General features: G+C 40.9%; 1 protein-coding gene across 1 annotated transcript; it reads left to right on the forward strand.

Annotated features, from left to right (window-relative positions):
• The first annotated feature begins 1,469 nt into the window (after positions 1-1,469).
• On the forward strand, positions 1,470-16,939 carry LOC308393289 (NLR family CARD domain-containing protein 3-like). The gene is made up of 12 exons (XM_080876943.1): positions 1,470-1,598; positions 1,947-2,078; positions 2,162-2,260; positions 2,745-2,861; positions 3,560-3,641; positions 3,805-4,033; positions 11,210-13,061; positions 13,766-13,939; positions 14,081-14,254; positions 14,643-14,816; positions 15,293-15,339; positions 15,432-16,939. The coding sequence occupies exons 2-12, from the start codon at positions 1,990-1,992 to the stop codon at positions 15,965-15,967; spliced, it is 3,573 nt and encodes a 1,190-aa protein (XP_080733069.1). The 5' UTR covers positions 1,470-1,598; positions 1,947-1,989; the 3' UTR covers positions 15,968-16,939.
• Positions 16,940-17,194: the final 255 nt, after the last annotated feature.

Raw genomic sequence — 17,194 nt, forward strand, 5'->3', positions numbered from 1 at the left:
CCTTATCTTTAAGTTCGAATGACTTTTCAAAGTTCAATGCCCTGGAAATCAAAATCACCACACCCCGTCTGCGGCCGGATTCATACGCTGAGGAGAACATGTTTGTAAAGCCCATCCTCCTAAGTTTTTCATGTTCATTATTATTTAAGTGTGTTTCTTGTAAGTATACTATCTGTGCTCGATCTTTCTTCATTTTAGTCAAAATTCTACTTCGCTTAATAGGATTCGTGAGCCCGTTCACATTAAAGGATATAACCTTAATTCCCTTAGCACTTAGCATTTTCCGAAATAAAGTATCCAAACTTAAGTAACTTATCGACTGGTAAACTCCCTTTAAAAACCCGAGCAATGAACAACAACAACCGTCCAAAACCGGACAAACCCCCCCAAAAAAACAAAAAAAAACCCACAAAATTTTTTTTAATCATTTAGTAAGGGGAAAGTATTTGTTATCTCACCCACTTCGACAGAACAGTATATCTCCATTAATCTCCTGTCGTAGAGGGGGAGCACCTTCTAGAAAGCTGAAGCTGCTCACGAATGGGTCTTTCTCTGTGTCCCTCCGAGTCACACCGCTGTGACATTCCCGTCTTCTCCCACGTCAAATTTGACAGCTGCTCCGTTAGGGTCTGCTTCGGGACGACTTTAGCGATCTGGAATCCCCTTGTCCACATATCCGCCGTCGCTTCCTTCGCAGTCGAGTAGAGCCCAGTTCCCTCTTGATAGAAGACCCTCAATTTGGCAGGATAGGGCGTCTGGAATCTTATGTTCTGTTGTTTCAGATCTCTTTTAGCTTCAGCGTAGTCCTTACGTTTTCGCAGGATAGCTGGCGCGTAGTCTTGATCGAAATATATTCTCTGACCGTTCAGCAGAACAGTTCTCTTGGCCCACGCTTTGCGCAGAACTTCTTCCTTTGTGTCAAAGCGGGCAAAACAGATCAATATCGAACGTGGGGTTCCCTCTCGGTTCCTCACTGCTCCCAGAGCCCGGTGTGATCTCTCGATACTCGGGAGGTCGAGGCATTCCGTCAATACTTTTTCCACAAAAACTGGCATTGAAGACCCTTCTGCTCCTTCGGGGACATTATACAGCCTCAGATTCTTTCGCCAGGCCCGGCTATCCTGATCCGCGATTTTATTTTCTTGCTCGCCGATAATTTTTAGCATCTTTAGCATCACCTGTTCCACGTTTTGGACCCGGTCTTCCATCTTCGTGATACGGGTTTCTGCTTCGGTTATCCTATTATTGGCTCTGACCAAGTCTGATTTAAATTCTTGGAACTCTCTCCGAAAGTCCCGTAGTTCTTCCAGTATCGTGATCAAAGCCGAGCCTTCGTCCGTGTTAGCCCTAGCATTGGCTTCATGTCGAGGTGGCGATGCCGCTGCCGAAAACCCTTCGTTTACGCGTTCTTCTGCCGAGCCTTTCTGTTTATCTCTTTTCCCCATGTTCACCCCGCTTATACCTCTACTATCTATCAAAAATTGGTAATAATTATGACACTTCACGGGGTGAACGACTTAATTATGAGAGAGAGCTACTCGTTAGACTGCCATGTGTTGGGATGACGTCACCGGAACCGGCCAAATTATCTATCCTAAGTAAGCATAACTTTGTTTTTTCGAGGCAATGAGTTTGCATACTTTTCCTGCTAACTCATTACTGTACAGCTTTTCATCTTTTTCCTTCTGATTATCGAATTAGGGGTTCAGGTGATGAGGAAGAAATTAAAATATTCAGTCAAAGTAGCTTCATGGCTCCATCTAGTGGACTGATAGTAGAAGTAGAGCAGCTGATGGCAGCTTCCTCTGCCTCACACTGCTGTCTGACTGCATTCAGCTGACACTGAGATGAAGCAGAAAAGAAGCAGCTGATATTTGGACAGCACACATGATGGAAAGGAGGATTTCAGTTGATGTGCACATGAATGATTTGTGTTTCCTGGGAAGGTGAAGGTAGAAAGTGTGTGTGAGCTGACGTCAATTCAGCAGCATGGATCAGTGTGACGACAGAGAGGAGGGGGTCCCTCCCTCTAAAACCACTCTGTGTGGGGAACATGAGAGCCAGACCAAAGCTCAGAGGTGAGATGACCATCTCTAACTGTCCATGACTTTTTCCATGTCACAGCTCAGCACTCACATCACTGCTCCATCATTATTCACAGGAACCAACCTGGACCTGAACCCAGCTGTGTGTCCTTAAAGAGCAACTTCTCAAAAGGTATCGGTGAAGATTTTATGGGACAACATTCTCCACCAGAAAGGTAACCTGTAAATGTCTTTACTCTTTTTTACGCATACATTTTTGTGTTCATGTGCTACACGGTCTGTGTTAAAGTTTGTTTTTGTTTTAATAAGAATACCTTAGCCTTTCTTAACAAACATAAGTTGTGTTGTTTGTCCTTTCAACAGTGGCAGGACACACTTCACTCCCAGAAGCTGTAAACAACGAAACAATCAACATATTTTGACACAAAACACTCAGTTTTTTAAAAAGAAAAAAAAATCTTCCAGTTATAATGATAGTGAATAATAAATATTATAATGTTATTGAACCTTGTATATTGGAAAAAAAAAATTCAAGGACAGAGTCTTGGAGTGCAGGAGTGCCTCTCACATTGATGAATCACAGTGTAACTGCAGTAGCATTTGTAGTTCTGATGTGTGAGATGACCACCTCTGACTGTCCATGACTCTTCTCCATGTCATAGCTCAGCACTCACATCACTGCTCCATCATTATTCACAGGAACCAACTTAGACTTGAGCCTTGGCCTATACCTGAACCCAGCTGTGTGTCTTTAAAAAGCAACTTCTCAAAAGGTATTGGTGAAGATTTTAGACAACAGCATTCTCCAGCAGAGAGGTAATTTGCTTTTTTAATAAATGTTCAACTCTTTTTACACACATTTGAGTGAATAATAATAATAATAATAATAATAATAATAATAATAATAATACCTTAGTCTTTCTGATCAAACATAAGTAGTAATGCCTGTCCTTTCAGCTGCAGCTAGGTTTGTTTTTAAATAATCAATCAAAAATTATGTTAAATAATGAATTATCAGTAATAAATATTAATAATAATGTTATTGACCATTAAATATATTTACAAGTACAGAACCTCAGAGTGCAGGAATGCATCTCTGGTTTTCTGGGTGATGTGCTGTTCTAGCGGCACACAGTAAATGAACTGGAGTGTATGCAAGTCTGATGTGTCAAAGAGGTTGAGTCCCCTCATTAAACTTGAAATCTCTAAATAATGGCTTTAATATTTAGTCCTATTATAGCTGATAAAGTACAGAGTTTAGAAATATACACACATGTGATTTTTTAAATTGTAATTTTCTTTTTAAATTCTGTATTATCATTAACTGATCTAACACAGTAACTGTTAAAACCAGGAAATCAATGTGGAGCAACAAGAGTCAAAAAAAGTGATCTCAGCGGGAGTGGAAACTATTTCTGTGGGGTTATTACAACCACAGGGAGTCACTTGCTTCAATGTTTTGTCAAAATATCAGTTACTACATACACTTTGAACTAATCATGATTTCTCCACAGAGTGGACACGAAGACCTCGGTGGTTCCCAGTGGTCATTCTGCACAGCAGCAGAATCCAAAACACCTGGACTCCATATTTATGGTCTGTACATGTACAACAACTACTGTATTTTTACATCTATTCTGTTCACAGTCATCTACATGATGCTGTTTATAGACCAGTGCAATGTCAGTGTTTCATGGATCTTATATTGTGGTCCACAATTTCAGTCTAACTGGTTTATTAATGCAGTGTTGTGTTCCAGCTGCTGGAGGAAAACATTATCACTTTTGTGAAGAATGAGTTGAAGAAGATCCAGGAGGTTCTGAATCCCGGTTACGGGCAAAACCCAGAGCGTCAGAAGGAGGATGAGGAGGTGTTAGACACTGAGAATCAAGAGCAGGGGAACAGCAGCAGAGAGGCATTTGTGAAAATCACACTGCACTTCCTGAGGAGAATGAAGCAGGAGGATCTGGCTGACTGTTTGCAGAGCAGTAAGAAGATTTCTCTCAATATTTAAACTGCTCCATAAATGTGATGAAGAAAGTTTGCAAAAGAATCTATGCAGTCCTGTGAAAAATGATCATACTTATTGCTGGAGCATTCAGGTGTGTTTTAAGACGTTGCCAGAGTCTTAACAAGAGTGGATGTCCTATAAAATTTATACAATCATGTTACGTAAGGCCCCAAATGGGCGCCGTGCAAGAAAGTAGTAGCTCTAATATTGACCAGTAAGGATACACGCACACTGCAATGGGGTACACAAGAGTTTTTTCCTCAGAGTCAAACTACTGGCTGAGACAACTCTGGCCAGGAATCCAAGGCCCAAAGCCGCCACGGTCAGGGTTGTAAGCCTGGTTACAAACAGGGGAAAGGTGGTCACTTGGAAGAACAAGCAGCCAAAAACATATCAATCCTGCATCTTGTTAAGGTTCAAAATTGAGGAAGGAGAGTACACACCACCCATGGTCCAGTAGGTCTTTGGTCAAACAATGATTTTAATGAACACACGTGTGGGAAGACACTCTGTACGCAGACAGCCAGTAGTCCTCGACTTAATCAAAGCATGAACAGATATTTTATAGCATCAGGGTTTGTTTACTGACGCCCCTTCATGCGTCACAGATACATTTTATACATAGATTTATACAAGATGATCTTCTGGCTTTTACCCCAGAAGATCATCTTCTATTTTCATGGCTGGCCCTTCCTGTCTACCTTTCAGTTCTTGTCTTGTTCCTCTTTCTTGCCGAGACAACAAGGAACGGTTCCTCTTTTACCGAGACACTTTTGCAGTTACAGCCAGACATGAGTAACCTCTCTCTCCTCTAAATAAATCTAACTCATGTGTGTGTGTCACGACCTCACATGCTCTTTCTCAATTCACCTGTTGCACTTCTGACCTTTCACCAGGACAGAGGCTCACTGAGACTATGTGTCTGTCTTCTACTAAATAAATGTTTTAACCAAGAACCTCTACTAAAACCTTAATATAAAATGATCTGATATATAAGTGTTTTGTAAGCATGTATTGCAATTCCTTCTATGGCTCCAAGTCACTTGCACAATAGATTGTCCGAACATCGCGCCGAACAAAGCTTCCGACCCCCAATTAATTGACCGAGCTCCAACTCTTTAATAAGCACAGATATGCATTGTGTATAAAATAGTCATAACTGCTTAAGGCCTTCTTAAAGCTATCTGTTACATTGTTAAAGCCTCGTCTTAGCCTGCGGCTCAAAATAACTATCTGCTTTCACTTCTGCATACAACTTCCTGTCAGCCTGCAACTCAGTCTTTCTGAAAGAGACACTGTTTAACCCCTGAATGCAATATAAACTCCAGATTTTATTATTAATGCAATGGTAATGATGACAATTATTTAACAATAGCAGTAAAATAATTTCCCTGCTCCACACTCCCTCTCACGACCTCTGGAACACCAGAGGTCGCAATACATTGTGGTTCAGCAGGCCTCGAGATCTCCAGGATCCTCGCCCCTCCTGTGGTCGCCGAGATCTTCTGCAAAGGAAACAAAACACCTTTTCTTGCATCTCCCTAACTTATCCTTTTTGGGACTCTTTAATCAAAAGCATGATCCTAATTATGCTCTTAACTTATTGACTTGTATTTATGTATATTCTTCAACGTTCCTCATCACTTTAAACTCTTTAAGCCCTGCTTTCACGTCCAGTTGCTCGCTCTATTTTCCCTTATCTGCTCATCAACATCCTGTGCACAAATTGTCGCTGCTGCAAGTTCCTCTACTCCAAAAGAAAACAACCACTTTAATCAATTAAGTTTAAGCATATAAGCAATTACTCCTGTATACATTTCATCATAGCTAAATGCTGCCTTGAAACAACTCCTATGTGTTAACACTAACTTCATTTTAAAACCTCACATTTCCTATGTTATCACCTGTTTTTGGTATAGCCTTTTTTATTTCATTTGCTCCCTTTAATGTAACAATACCTTCTAATTCTAATTTATCAGACTTAACCAAAATATATGCTTTCCTTACTCTTTAGTCCTTCTTTAAGTTCAGTCAAAAAGCTAAATGAATTTAGGGCCTTTAGCCTGGAATCAATACTGTCATGTGTGTTTCTTAACTCTGTGTCTGTAAGCGTGCAATCCTTCAATAACTTCAATAACTCATATCAAAAAATGCAATATGTATAAAAATCATTTCTATTTATAAGCTCCCCCTTTATCCTAAAAATACCTCCTATGTAATATCTGTATGTATAAGCCTACATTATAACCACTACTTCTAGAAATCAAAAAGAAATCAAAGCTGTTCTACTCCTTCAACCCTCACTAATTTTCCCTCTAAGACTCATTCACAGCTTTGAAAAACCGGCATTGTATCTTCTAAACAGGATTCAGTTCTGTCTTGGTCCTGGGCCATGTTGGCCCAGTATTCTTGGTTCCTTGTATTTTCGTTCCTTATTTAGGCCAGGTTTTCTCAGGTGTCCTGTTGTGGTGTTCCCTAAGTGTTTTTTCCCTTTGTGACTCTTACCCCCTTGTGCCCCTCTGTGTATTTATGAGCTCTCGTCTCTCTTTGTGTTTATTCCATGTTTCCCCCAGCCTGTTATGTCTGTGTTCTCCCCGTGCTTTCTCTCCTCCTGTCTGAACCTCTGTGTACTTCCTGTTTTACTTTGACAGTCTCTCGTCAGTATGCGTAATGTTGTGTTCACTCCTGCCCTGTCTCGTTATGTTTATCAGTGTCACCTGTGTTCCCCACCTGTGTGTAATCTCCCTGTGTTCTCTGGGTGTATTTAAGTTGTGTCTTCTGTTATGGTAGTTGCTGGTTTGTCTGTGTTGTTTCCCCTCGGTCTCCCTGCGTCTCTTGTGTATTTCCCCGGACCTCCCTGCATCCTCGTTTCTGGTTTGTGTTATTAGCTTACCCAGTTTAGGTTTCCGTCAAGGTTTAGTAGAACTAAAAATCTCCAGATTTTATTATTAATGCAATGGTAATGATGACAATTATTTAACAATAGCAGTAAAATAATTTCCCTGCTCCACAATCTTCCTCAGAAAGGTGTCATTTGAGGTTGGGCCTCCACATTAAAATCCTGGGGCTTCCACTCTCGAGCTGAAATTTCCCTAAAACTTGTCCAGTTTCCTTTTCATGGGCACAGAGAGTCTCCAATCCAGTGTTCTTTCTCCCAGCAGATCCACACAAATCCCATTTAAAATGAGTCCTCCCTCCAACATCCTCAGATTATTTTAAAAGCAAAACCAGGCCAGGTTAAAAATATTTTCTTTAAAATGTGCACACTTATTTTTGGAGTCTCCGAGGCTTCCCTGCTGCACCAGTGTCCTACAACCCCCCCTTACTGTTTCCTTCCTGAGAAGGGCTCCAGTCCTGAAATACACTGGCTAATGATGATGATTGGGGACCAGTGAAAACACAGCTGAACATAATGAAACAGAAAGTAGAACTAATGACACTTAGACAGAGGGCTGGCATGGTGAAGTACCCCCCCTTTCAAAGGCCAGTACCCGGCGGCCCAAAGAAAATACACCAGAGGGGGCAGAGGGGGTTCAAGACGAAGGGACAGAGTCCAAACATGAACAGTTCAGGGGGGCGGCCACAGGGAAGGCAGCAGCGGCAACTTAGCAGATCCAGAGGCCGACCACGCCGGTGACAAGGTCCAGTCAGCGGCCTGCAAGGTGGCCGCCAATGTCAAATCGGATGTGGGCGAGGAGGTAGCATGGGAATCGCTGGACTAGAAGAACCATGACCAGATAGCAACAGGGCAGCTGCAGGCGACGGCATGGGAGCCGGCGGTGGCGGGGCAGCTGCAGGCGACGGCGTGGGAGCCGGTGGTGGCGGAGCAGCTGCAGGCGACGGTGTGGAAGCTGGCGGTGCAGGGCCAGCAGGGACGGAAACCTTTGCCTGAAGAACTGAACAAGAGGATGAATGAGTGACAAGGCCAGAGACTGGATAGGAGATTGGGCAACGGGCGACTGAGCTACGGGAGAGTGGACTACAGACCTGACTGACTGGAATACAGGGGACTGGGCGACAGACTGAGCCACAGGTGACTGGAGGACAGGAAGAGACTGGACTACAGGTGACGGGAGGACAGTCTCCTCCTGTCCTCCCGTCACCTGTAGCCCAGTCACTGGACTACAGGTGACGGAACAGAAGGAGACTGGACTGTCTGGCTGGAGACTGAGCTACAGGCAACTGGAGGACGGGAGACTGAGCTACAGGTGACTGGAGGACGGGAGACTGAGCTACAGGTGACTGTGTTACTGTTGGTGAGGTTAATGGCTGAGCTGATGGTTGGGTTAGAGATGGTGACAGTGCTGCAGCCTGAGATAATAAACCGGGTGCTTGAGCTGGGAATAGGTCTGTCAACTTAACCAGGGATTGAGCTACGGTGTGAAAAGATGGATGAGGAGGTGGATGAAGTGGTAGACTGGCACGTGGAGAGGCTAGCTCTTCCGAGCCTCTAGGGAGGTCAGCCTGGATTCTGGCTGGACACCAGTCATCCCCACCTGAGAAACAGGAATGGTTGTGGAGGTAGACTGGGTCACAGCTGCCCTCGTCCTGGGAGCTGGCACAGGAACAGGCAATAGCTGAACATTAACTGCCCTCACCTGAGCAGGATGAAGGGAATGGCGGACTTTGAGGTACCTTGCTAACAGGAAAAGGCTGAACTATTGATGAGGAGATTTTGATTGAGTGGGAGAAATTATCTGATCTAGTGGTGTGAATGTCATTAGTAACGTCCTGGGATAATGAAACAGTCTCTTTGGAAGAGGGGATCAGACTTCTCAGCATCGCTGTGAATGTCTATGCCAGGGCGCTGAAGAGGTTAGTTGAGTCTCAAATAAAGGAAGAACAATGTTGTTTTCAACCTGGTCAAAGAACACTAGACCAGCTCTTTATCCTCCTGTGGATATTTGATGGTACGTAGGAGTTTGCCATTCATGTTTTGTGGAATTAAAGAAGGCATTTGACTGCATCCCTTGGAGTATCCTGTGGGGAGTAGCTCAGGTGTATTGAGTGTCTGGCTTGTTGCTACAAGCCATTCATTCCCCATATAACAGTTACATGAACTTGTTCTGCATTGCCAGCAATAAGCTGAACTTGTTCCCAGAGTGTGTCGGACTCCAGCGGCCGTCCTTTTGTCACTTGAATCCTGTTCAGAATTCTTATGCACAGAATTTCTAGACATAGCCAGATGGCAGAAGGATTCCACTTTGATAGCCTCAGAATTTCATCTCCTCTTTTTGCAGATGATGTTGTTCTGTTGGGTACATTAGGCGGTGGCATCCAGCTCAACCTGGAGGGTTTAGTGTTGAGTTTGAAGAACACTGTGGATGTTGTCACTTACAGAATAATTTCTTGGCACTGATCCCATGAATACCAGTGAATCTGGATTTTTTTTCATTGCATTAAGTTTCTCATCTGAAGCTGACAGATCAGACCTCCACATGTTTTATTGTTTTTCTTGTAATCTGTTAGTCTTTTTCATATGAACATTGATTCCAGTTTGTTTGTTTTTTTACTCGAGTCAGAGTGAGTGTCTTGGGGAAAATTATATTCAGCACACGTGTTATTTGAGCCCAAGTATCTTTAAAAAAAATTTCCACTTATATTTATATATTTGTTCACTCCTCCACTGCAGCTGAGCCAGGGACCACACCTCCGCCACAATATTCTACTAATTATAATTTTTTTGTAGAATTTTTTTAAACAGTCATCACTTCCATGGAAACACTTTGGAAAACAGCATCTCTTCTGGCTTCCTCATTGGAGCCCGGACAGTACTATTCATTTCTCCATAGTGAGACTTTCTCTTTAGTGACCTCCTAACCCAGTATGAACCTTCCAGATCCCTCAGGTCATCTGGATCCGGTCTTTTATCAGTTCCCAGAGTCAGAACCAGACACGGAGAAGCTGCATTCAGCTTTTATGCTCCTTATATCTGGAACAAACTCCCAGAAAGCCTCAGATCAGCTGAAACACTCAGTTTATTTAAATCCAGGTTGAAGACTCACCTATTCTCAGCTGCATTTGAATAAAGCACCAAATCCACACTTTTAAGCTTAAATTTCAAAACTTACATTTAACTACTGATTTTATCTGTTTTGATGTCATATACTGTTTTGTTTGTTTGTTTGGTAATTAGTTAGTTAGTTTGTTTGCTTGTTTTAATCAATTTTAAATCATGCTTTTTATTTGTTTTTGTTTCTAATGTCTCTGTATAGCACTTTGAATCACCTTGTTGTTGAATTGTGCTATACAAATAAACTTGCCTTGCCTTGCCTTATTTTTTGCCTTAGAAGTGCAGGCTTTTCTCTTAGAAAAATCATCATCAGTTTCTCTGCTTCACCGTAATGTGTTTTGTTATATAAGAAATGTGAGTCGGTCAGTATGCAGACACTGTTTAAATTCTCTACAGATTGCACAGTTGCACAAACATACACATGGCAATGAGAGCAAAATATACCAAAAAAATAGACTAGTATGCACATTAGAGATTATTAGGCAGAGTCTCTGAAACAATAGAGTACAACAGTAGATCGTATTATTGTATGATCTACTGTACAATATAAAGCGCCTTGAGGCGACTGCTGTTGTGATTTGGTGCTATATAATTAAAATTGAATAAAATTGAATTGAATTGAATAGATCCCATGGTAATTTTGTGTGAGAACTCATTGTTTGCATAGGATAGGAATATTTGCATGCAAATATTAGTAAATTAAGCCTTATGTCCTTTGGACAGACAATAATAATAAAGTTTGGTCATAAGGCACAGTTTGTGTTTAGAGAAAACTAAACACAGTACAGGAGCACAAATGCCTCATACCAACTGTGAAGCACAGACCTGGGCACCTTGCAGTCATTAAATTAGCCATGAACTCCTCTTTATAAAAAGTTATTCTAGAGACAAATTCTCAAAATGATGATAACTGTCCAGAAGCTAAAACTTGGCCACAATTGGGCCATAGACAAGGGCAGCAGCAAATCAAATATGGCTCAGTAAAATTCAACTCACGAGTGGACTGAAGCATTGAAGCACTTTACACAGTTTTTCACAGGACTGTATATTTATGATAATAATTATCTTGAGGAATGGGATGTTGGGATTATTTAAGTACTATAATTCATTTATTTGACTTATTTGTTGTGTATTTTTCAGAAATGTTTGCTCCACTTTATCAGCATAACCTAAAATCTAAGCTGAAGAGGAAGTTCCAGTGTGTCTTTGAGGGGATCGCTAAAGCAGGAAACCCAACCCTTCTCAATCAGATCTACACAGAGCTCTACATCACAAAGGGAGGGACTACAGAGGTCAATCAAGAACATGAAGTTAGACAGATTGAAACAAGAGCCAGGAAACCAGACAGAGAAGAAACAACAATCAGACAAGAAGACATCTTTCAAACCTCACCTGGAAGAGAAAAACCAATCAGAGCAATGCTGACAACAGGGGTGGCTGGTATTGGGAAAACAATCTTAACTCAGAAGGTAACTGTGGATTGGGCTGAAGAAAAAGCCAACCAGGACATCCAGTTCATGTTTCCATTCACTTTCAGAGAGCTGAATGTGCTGAAAGAGGGAAACTTCAGTTTGATGGAACTTGTTCATTATTTCTTTACTGAAACCAAAGAAGCAAGAATCTGTAGCTTTGAAGATTTCAAGGTTGTCTTTATTTTTGATGGTCTGGATGAGTGTCGACTTCCTCTGGACTTTTGCAATACAGAAATCCTAACTGACCCAAGAAAGTCCACCTCAGTAGATGTGCTGCTGACAAATCTCATCAGAGGTGATCTGCTTCCTACTGCTCGCCTCTGGATAACCACACGACCTGCAGCAGCCAATCAGATCCCTGCTGAGTGTGTGGACATGGTGACAGAGGTCAGGGGGTTCACTGACCCACAGAAGGAGGAGTACTTCAGAAAAAGATCCACAGACGAGCGACTGGCCAGCAGGATCATCTCCCACATCAAGACATCACGAAGCCTCCACATCATGTGTCACATCCCAGTCTTCTGCTGGATCACTGCTACAGTTCTGGAGGATGTGCTGAAAACCAGAGAGGGAGGAGAGCTGCCCAAGACCCTAACTCAGATGTACATCCACTTCCTGGTAGTTCAGGCCAAAGTGAAGAAGGTCAAGTACGATGGAGGAGTTGAGACAGATCCACACTGGAGTCCAGAGAGCAGGAAGATGATTGAGTCTCTGGGAAAACTGGCTTTTGATCAGCTGCAGAAAGGAAACCTGATCTTCTATGAATCAGACCTGACAGAGTGTGGCATCGATATCAGAGCAGCCTCAGTGTACTCAGGAGTGTTCACACAGATCTTTAGAGAGGAGAGAGGACTGTACCAGAATAAGGTGTTCTGCTTTGTCCATCTGAGTGTTCAGGAGTTTCTGGCTGCTCTTCATGTTCACCTGACATTTGTGAAGTCTGGAGTCAATCTGATGGAAGAAAATCAAAAAGCCTCCCAGAAATTTAAAACAAGAAAACCTGGAAAGAAACATTTCTACCAGAGTGCCGTGAACAAGGCCTTGCAGAGCCAAAATGGACATCTGGACTTGTTCCTCCGCTTTCTTCTGGGTCTTTCGCTTCATAATAATCAAAGTCTTCTGCAAGGACTGTTGGCACAGACATCAAATAGCTCACGGACAAATCAAATTCTGTCACAATGTTTGTTGACGCTGACTGGAAGTAGCTCACAGACCAATAGAAAAGCAGCTCAGTATATAAAAATGAGGCTCAGTAGGAATCTGTCTACAGAGCAAAGCATCAATTTGTTCCATTGTCTCAATGAACTGAATGATCGTTCTCTGGTGAAGAAGATCCAACAATCGTTGAGTTCACAACGTTTTTCCACAGATAAACTGTCTCCTGCTCAGTGGTCAGCTCTGGTCTTCATGTTACTGTCATCAGAAGAAGCTCTTGAAGTGTTTGATCTGAAGAGTTACTCTGCTTCAGAGGAGGTTCTTCTGAGATTGTTGCCAGTGATCAAAGCCTCCAACAAAGCTCTGTATGTACACATATACTACAATATATTCATTAATGAATATACTAGTTCTTTTATGAAAATTAAGGCACTGGACATCATTATCATCAAGGTTTGAGTTAAATCATGTTAAGCCCTGGCCTAGGGGAAACCCAAAGCGCAACATGCAGATGGCTCCCCTGCTCCCCGAGGAAAGGTACAGCAGGACTTGTAATTTCAAACACAGGACATTTTATTTCCCTTTAGCCATAGAAATCAGGGTGGGCATTGCAAAAACAATAAACAAAACATTCTAGAAAGGAAACTCAGCAAACTTATGTACCTATCACAAGAAGCAAAAAGAAAATACAGGCCTCTGACCTGTCTTCCTAACCTAAACCTAAGGGAGAAAAAGGCTTTAAAAGAAAAAGGCTTTCCACCCCTACAGCTACCAGATCAATCTCTACAAAACCAAAACATTATTTACAATATATATAAAAAATAACGAATCTAGCTCTTCGAGATAAAGAAAAACTTCATTACACAATACACTCACAATACACAACTAAATACACAGCACGGCCTGCTACACTGATGGGTTCCAATTTATAGTCTTATTCAGTCTAAAGTCTTTTATATAAATTAATAAGTTTATATCACTCGATTTTTTTTTTTAGAAATATTCTACCACATTTTCAACCAGATATACATGTTTCTTTATATTTCTCTCCATATTTATGTTTCTTCAGACTGAGCAACTGTAACCTTTCAGAGAGAAGCTGTGAAGCTCTGTCCTCAGTCCTTAGATCCCAGTCCTCCAGTCTGAGAGAGCTGGACCTAAGTAACAACAACCTAATGGATTCAGGAGCGAAGATGCTGTTTGCTGAACTGAAGAGTCAGCACTGTACACTGGAAACATTAAGGTCGGATGTGTATGTTTGTATGTGGATATTAGAGAGAGTGAGAGAGACATTATTTTTACTATTAAATTCATTAGTTTCTAAGACATAGCTAAAACAAGTGTCTACATCTTCTACATATTTATATTATTGTATTTTTTTCAGATTAAGTATGTGCAACCTCTCAGAGAGAAGCTGTGAGGCACTTTCCTCAATTCTTGGACTATATCCCACATCTTTAAAAGAGCTGGACCTGAGAAACAATGACCTGAAGGACTCAGGAGTAAAGATGCTTTCTGCTGGACTGAAGAGTCCACAATGTACATTGGAAACTCTAAGGTAATGTTGAGCTCTATTTTTATTGTTTGAGAAAATTAACCACTAAGAATTGTTACCAATACAATTCAAAGGCTCAAACGCGTCCACAAAACCAAGTTAGCAGGCAATTAAACTTTATATATGTTAGATGTCAGTATAACTAAATTTTGAAGCAGCATATAAGTATTGTTTAGTGGCTGTAGAATTTTGCTCAAAGCATCAATGTGTCTTAACTGTAACACAGATGAACATCTACAAAACATATATTCACAGTCATTTCTAACTCACCAACTCCCTTACTCAGTGACTGTTTAATTATATGTTGGAAACAGTTTTCTCTTATATTATTCACAGCAGAAAACAATTCTTTCAGAGAACCTGTGATATGAATTGGTTTATGTGTCTGCAGGCTTTCAGGTTGTTTGATCACAGAAGAAGGAAGTAATGATTTGGCTTTAGCTCTGAGCTCCAACCCCTTCCATCTGAGAGAACTGGATCTGAGCTACAATCATCCAGGATACTCAGCAGTAAAGCTTCTGTCTTCTGGAGTGAAGGATCCACATTGGAATCTTGACACTTTGAGGTATAGAGAGAGCTGCCGCAACAAATTCATACTGCAAAACTTGCCAAATCCTCAAAGAAGATTTGGCAAGTTTTTATGGGTGCAACCTCAATTCTCCTCCTTAACCCACAGATACCTTTTTCTTATGGTACAAATATGGTACCATTTAAGGGGAAATCAAATGGTTTTCCATACAAGATTTACTGCCAAGAAGCATTGTACAACAAGGAAATAATCGTTTAAATACAAATTTCCTCACTTTTTGTGCTACGTTTAAATTTTCTGTCACCAAAGTGACAAAGAATATATTTGCCATGGGTCAGTACAACAAATAAAAAAAGATGTATGTGAAAACATTTGGTTAACTAGTCTGGATTAGTTCAAATGTTGTGCTCTTCTGTCATCACTGTCTAACAGTATGTGTATGACAGTGATGTAGTGTTCATGTGTGCATGCTGAAAGAGACTGTGCTGGTCTGACCCTCCTCCTCCTTTCAGGGTGGAGCCTGCTGGAGTCCGATGGTTGAGACCAGGTCTGAGGAAGTGTAAGTGTGTTTTTAATGTGATTCATGAAAACAAAGCAGCACACATTCAACCATCTTCAACAGATGTTTATTATGTTTGTTCCCTCCATCAGATGCCTGTGAACTTACAATTGACATGAACACAATTAGCAGAGAACTTCATCTGTCTGACAACAACAGGAAGGTGACACGTGGACGACCATTTCAGTCATATCCTGATCATCCAGAAAGATTTGAACGGCCTCAGTTTCTGTGTCGTGATCCCCTGAGGGGTCGCTGCTACTGGGAGGTTGAGTGGAGAGGATATTCTGATCTATCTGTAAGTTACAGCAAAATCAAAAGGAAAGGAATAAATAATACTGGTGCATTTGGATGGAATGATCATTCCTGGAGTTTGTGGTTCTCTGAAAGTAATCCTTACTGTGTCTCTTACAATAACAAAAAAACACATATCTCCTCCTCCTCCTCCTCCTCTGTGTCTAACAGAGTAGCAGTGTATCTGGACTGTCCTGCTGGCACTCTGTCCTTCTACAGAGTCTCCTCTGACACTCTGATCCACCTCCACTCCTTCAACACCACATTCACTGAACCTCTTTATCCTGGATTTACACTCTGGGATAGAGCATCAGTGAGTCTGTGTGTAGTTTAGTATAAAGAGTGTCTTCTTGTTATAAATATACTCAGCTGAATCAGAGTACAGTTAAGTCTGTAAATATCTGTCTATTTCACTTAGACACACATTTTCAGATTCCTGGATTAAGACAAATTTAAAAACTGCTCAGAGACATTCACACATTATTACCTAAAGAAGTTTTCGTTCACCCTATTTTTATTCATACTCACTCTTACAATACTGAAATGATAACTATGCTGTAACCTGTTTGTGATGTATAAATAACCAGGAAATTATTGTTATGTTACAAATGATGTTTACATTTTTGCAGTTGTAGACAATGTTCCTTGTTTTTTACACTGCACCTGTTTATATAATATGTATTTGGTGTTTAAAACAAAATGCTGTGTTGTGTTTTTTTAGCCAAAATCTGAACAAATTAGAAAACATCTTAAAACTGAGACCTTCGGTTGCCTTTAACAGCCTGTTGACTCGGTTGTTTATAAACAACCAGGGATCAATTTCATATGAACAAAAACAAAAAGAAAAGAAATGACAGCTAAGGTTACTCACAGTTGCCTTGCCCCAATGTTTAACTTCTAGTCTCTTAATCTAATGTTATCTTTTAAATAAAGTGCACAAATTACTAATATCACCAAATATGTAACTCCACCCTGGGTAACTAGGAACAGACCCATACAAGTTCAACCCAAACTTGCCTGAACCTAAGTGGAGGGCTTTTTTCTTTCTTTAAAAATCTGTGAATATTTTACACATTTGCATTAGAATGGCCGATATTTATTTTCCTCCAATTAAATAAATTGTTTCTACTCATTCTTTCTGAGGTTTAAGTAATTAATCCAACACTTCTCCACTTCTTATTCTGGCTGGTTTCTGTGATTGAAAGAGTAACAGTGAAAATAATATCTTAAGATTTTTAATTAATTGATGTTGTAATTGTAATTCCAGATCATTTTTCTCACTCACTTATTATTGCATTACTTTATATACTGAAGGTGAATTTATATCAGCTTATTACTTGTTTAATTTTTCAATAAAATGGTGTCATATGACAAAGATCAGCTGTTTGGATGTCTCTGTTTTTCTATTTATCTGTGGCTGCAGCTGCAGACTCTTGCTCACTGATCAGTTTGCAGACTGTTTACTCAAAACATTGATTTGTCTGGTAAATACCAGCAATCGCTGAAAGGTTCCCACTGTTTGTTTTAGCGGGACAACAATACGAAAGCTTCAAATAATCCG

Source organism: Rhamphochromis sp. 'chilingali' (genome assembly GCF_963969265.1).
Source record: "Rhamphochromis sp. 'chilingali' genome assembly, chromosome: 3".
NCBI lineage: Eukaryota > Metazoa > Chordata > Actinopteri > Cichliformes > Cichlidae > Rhamphochromis > Rhamphochromis sp. 'chilingali'.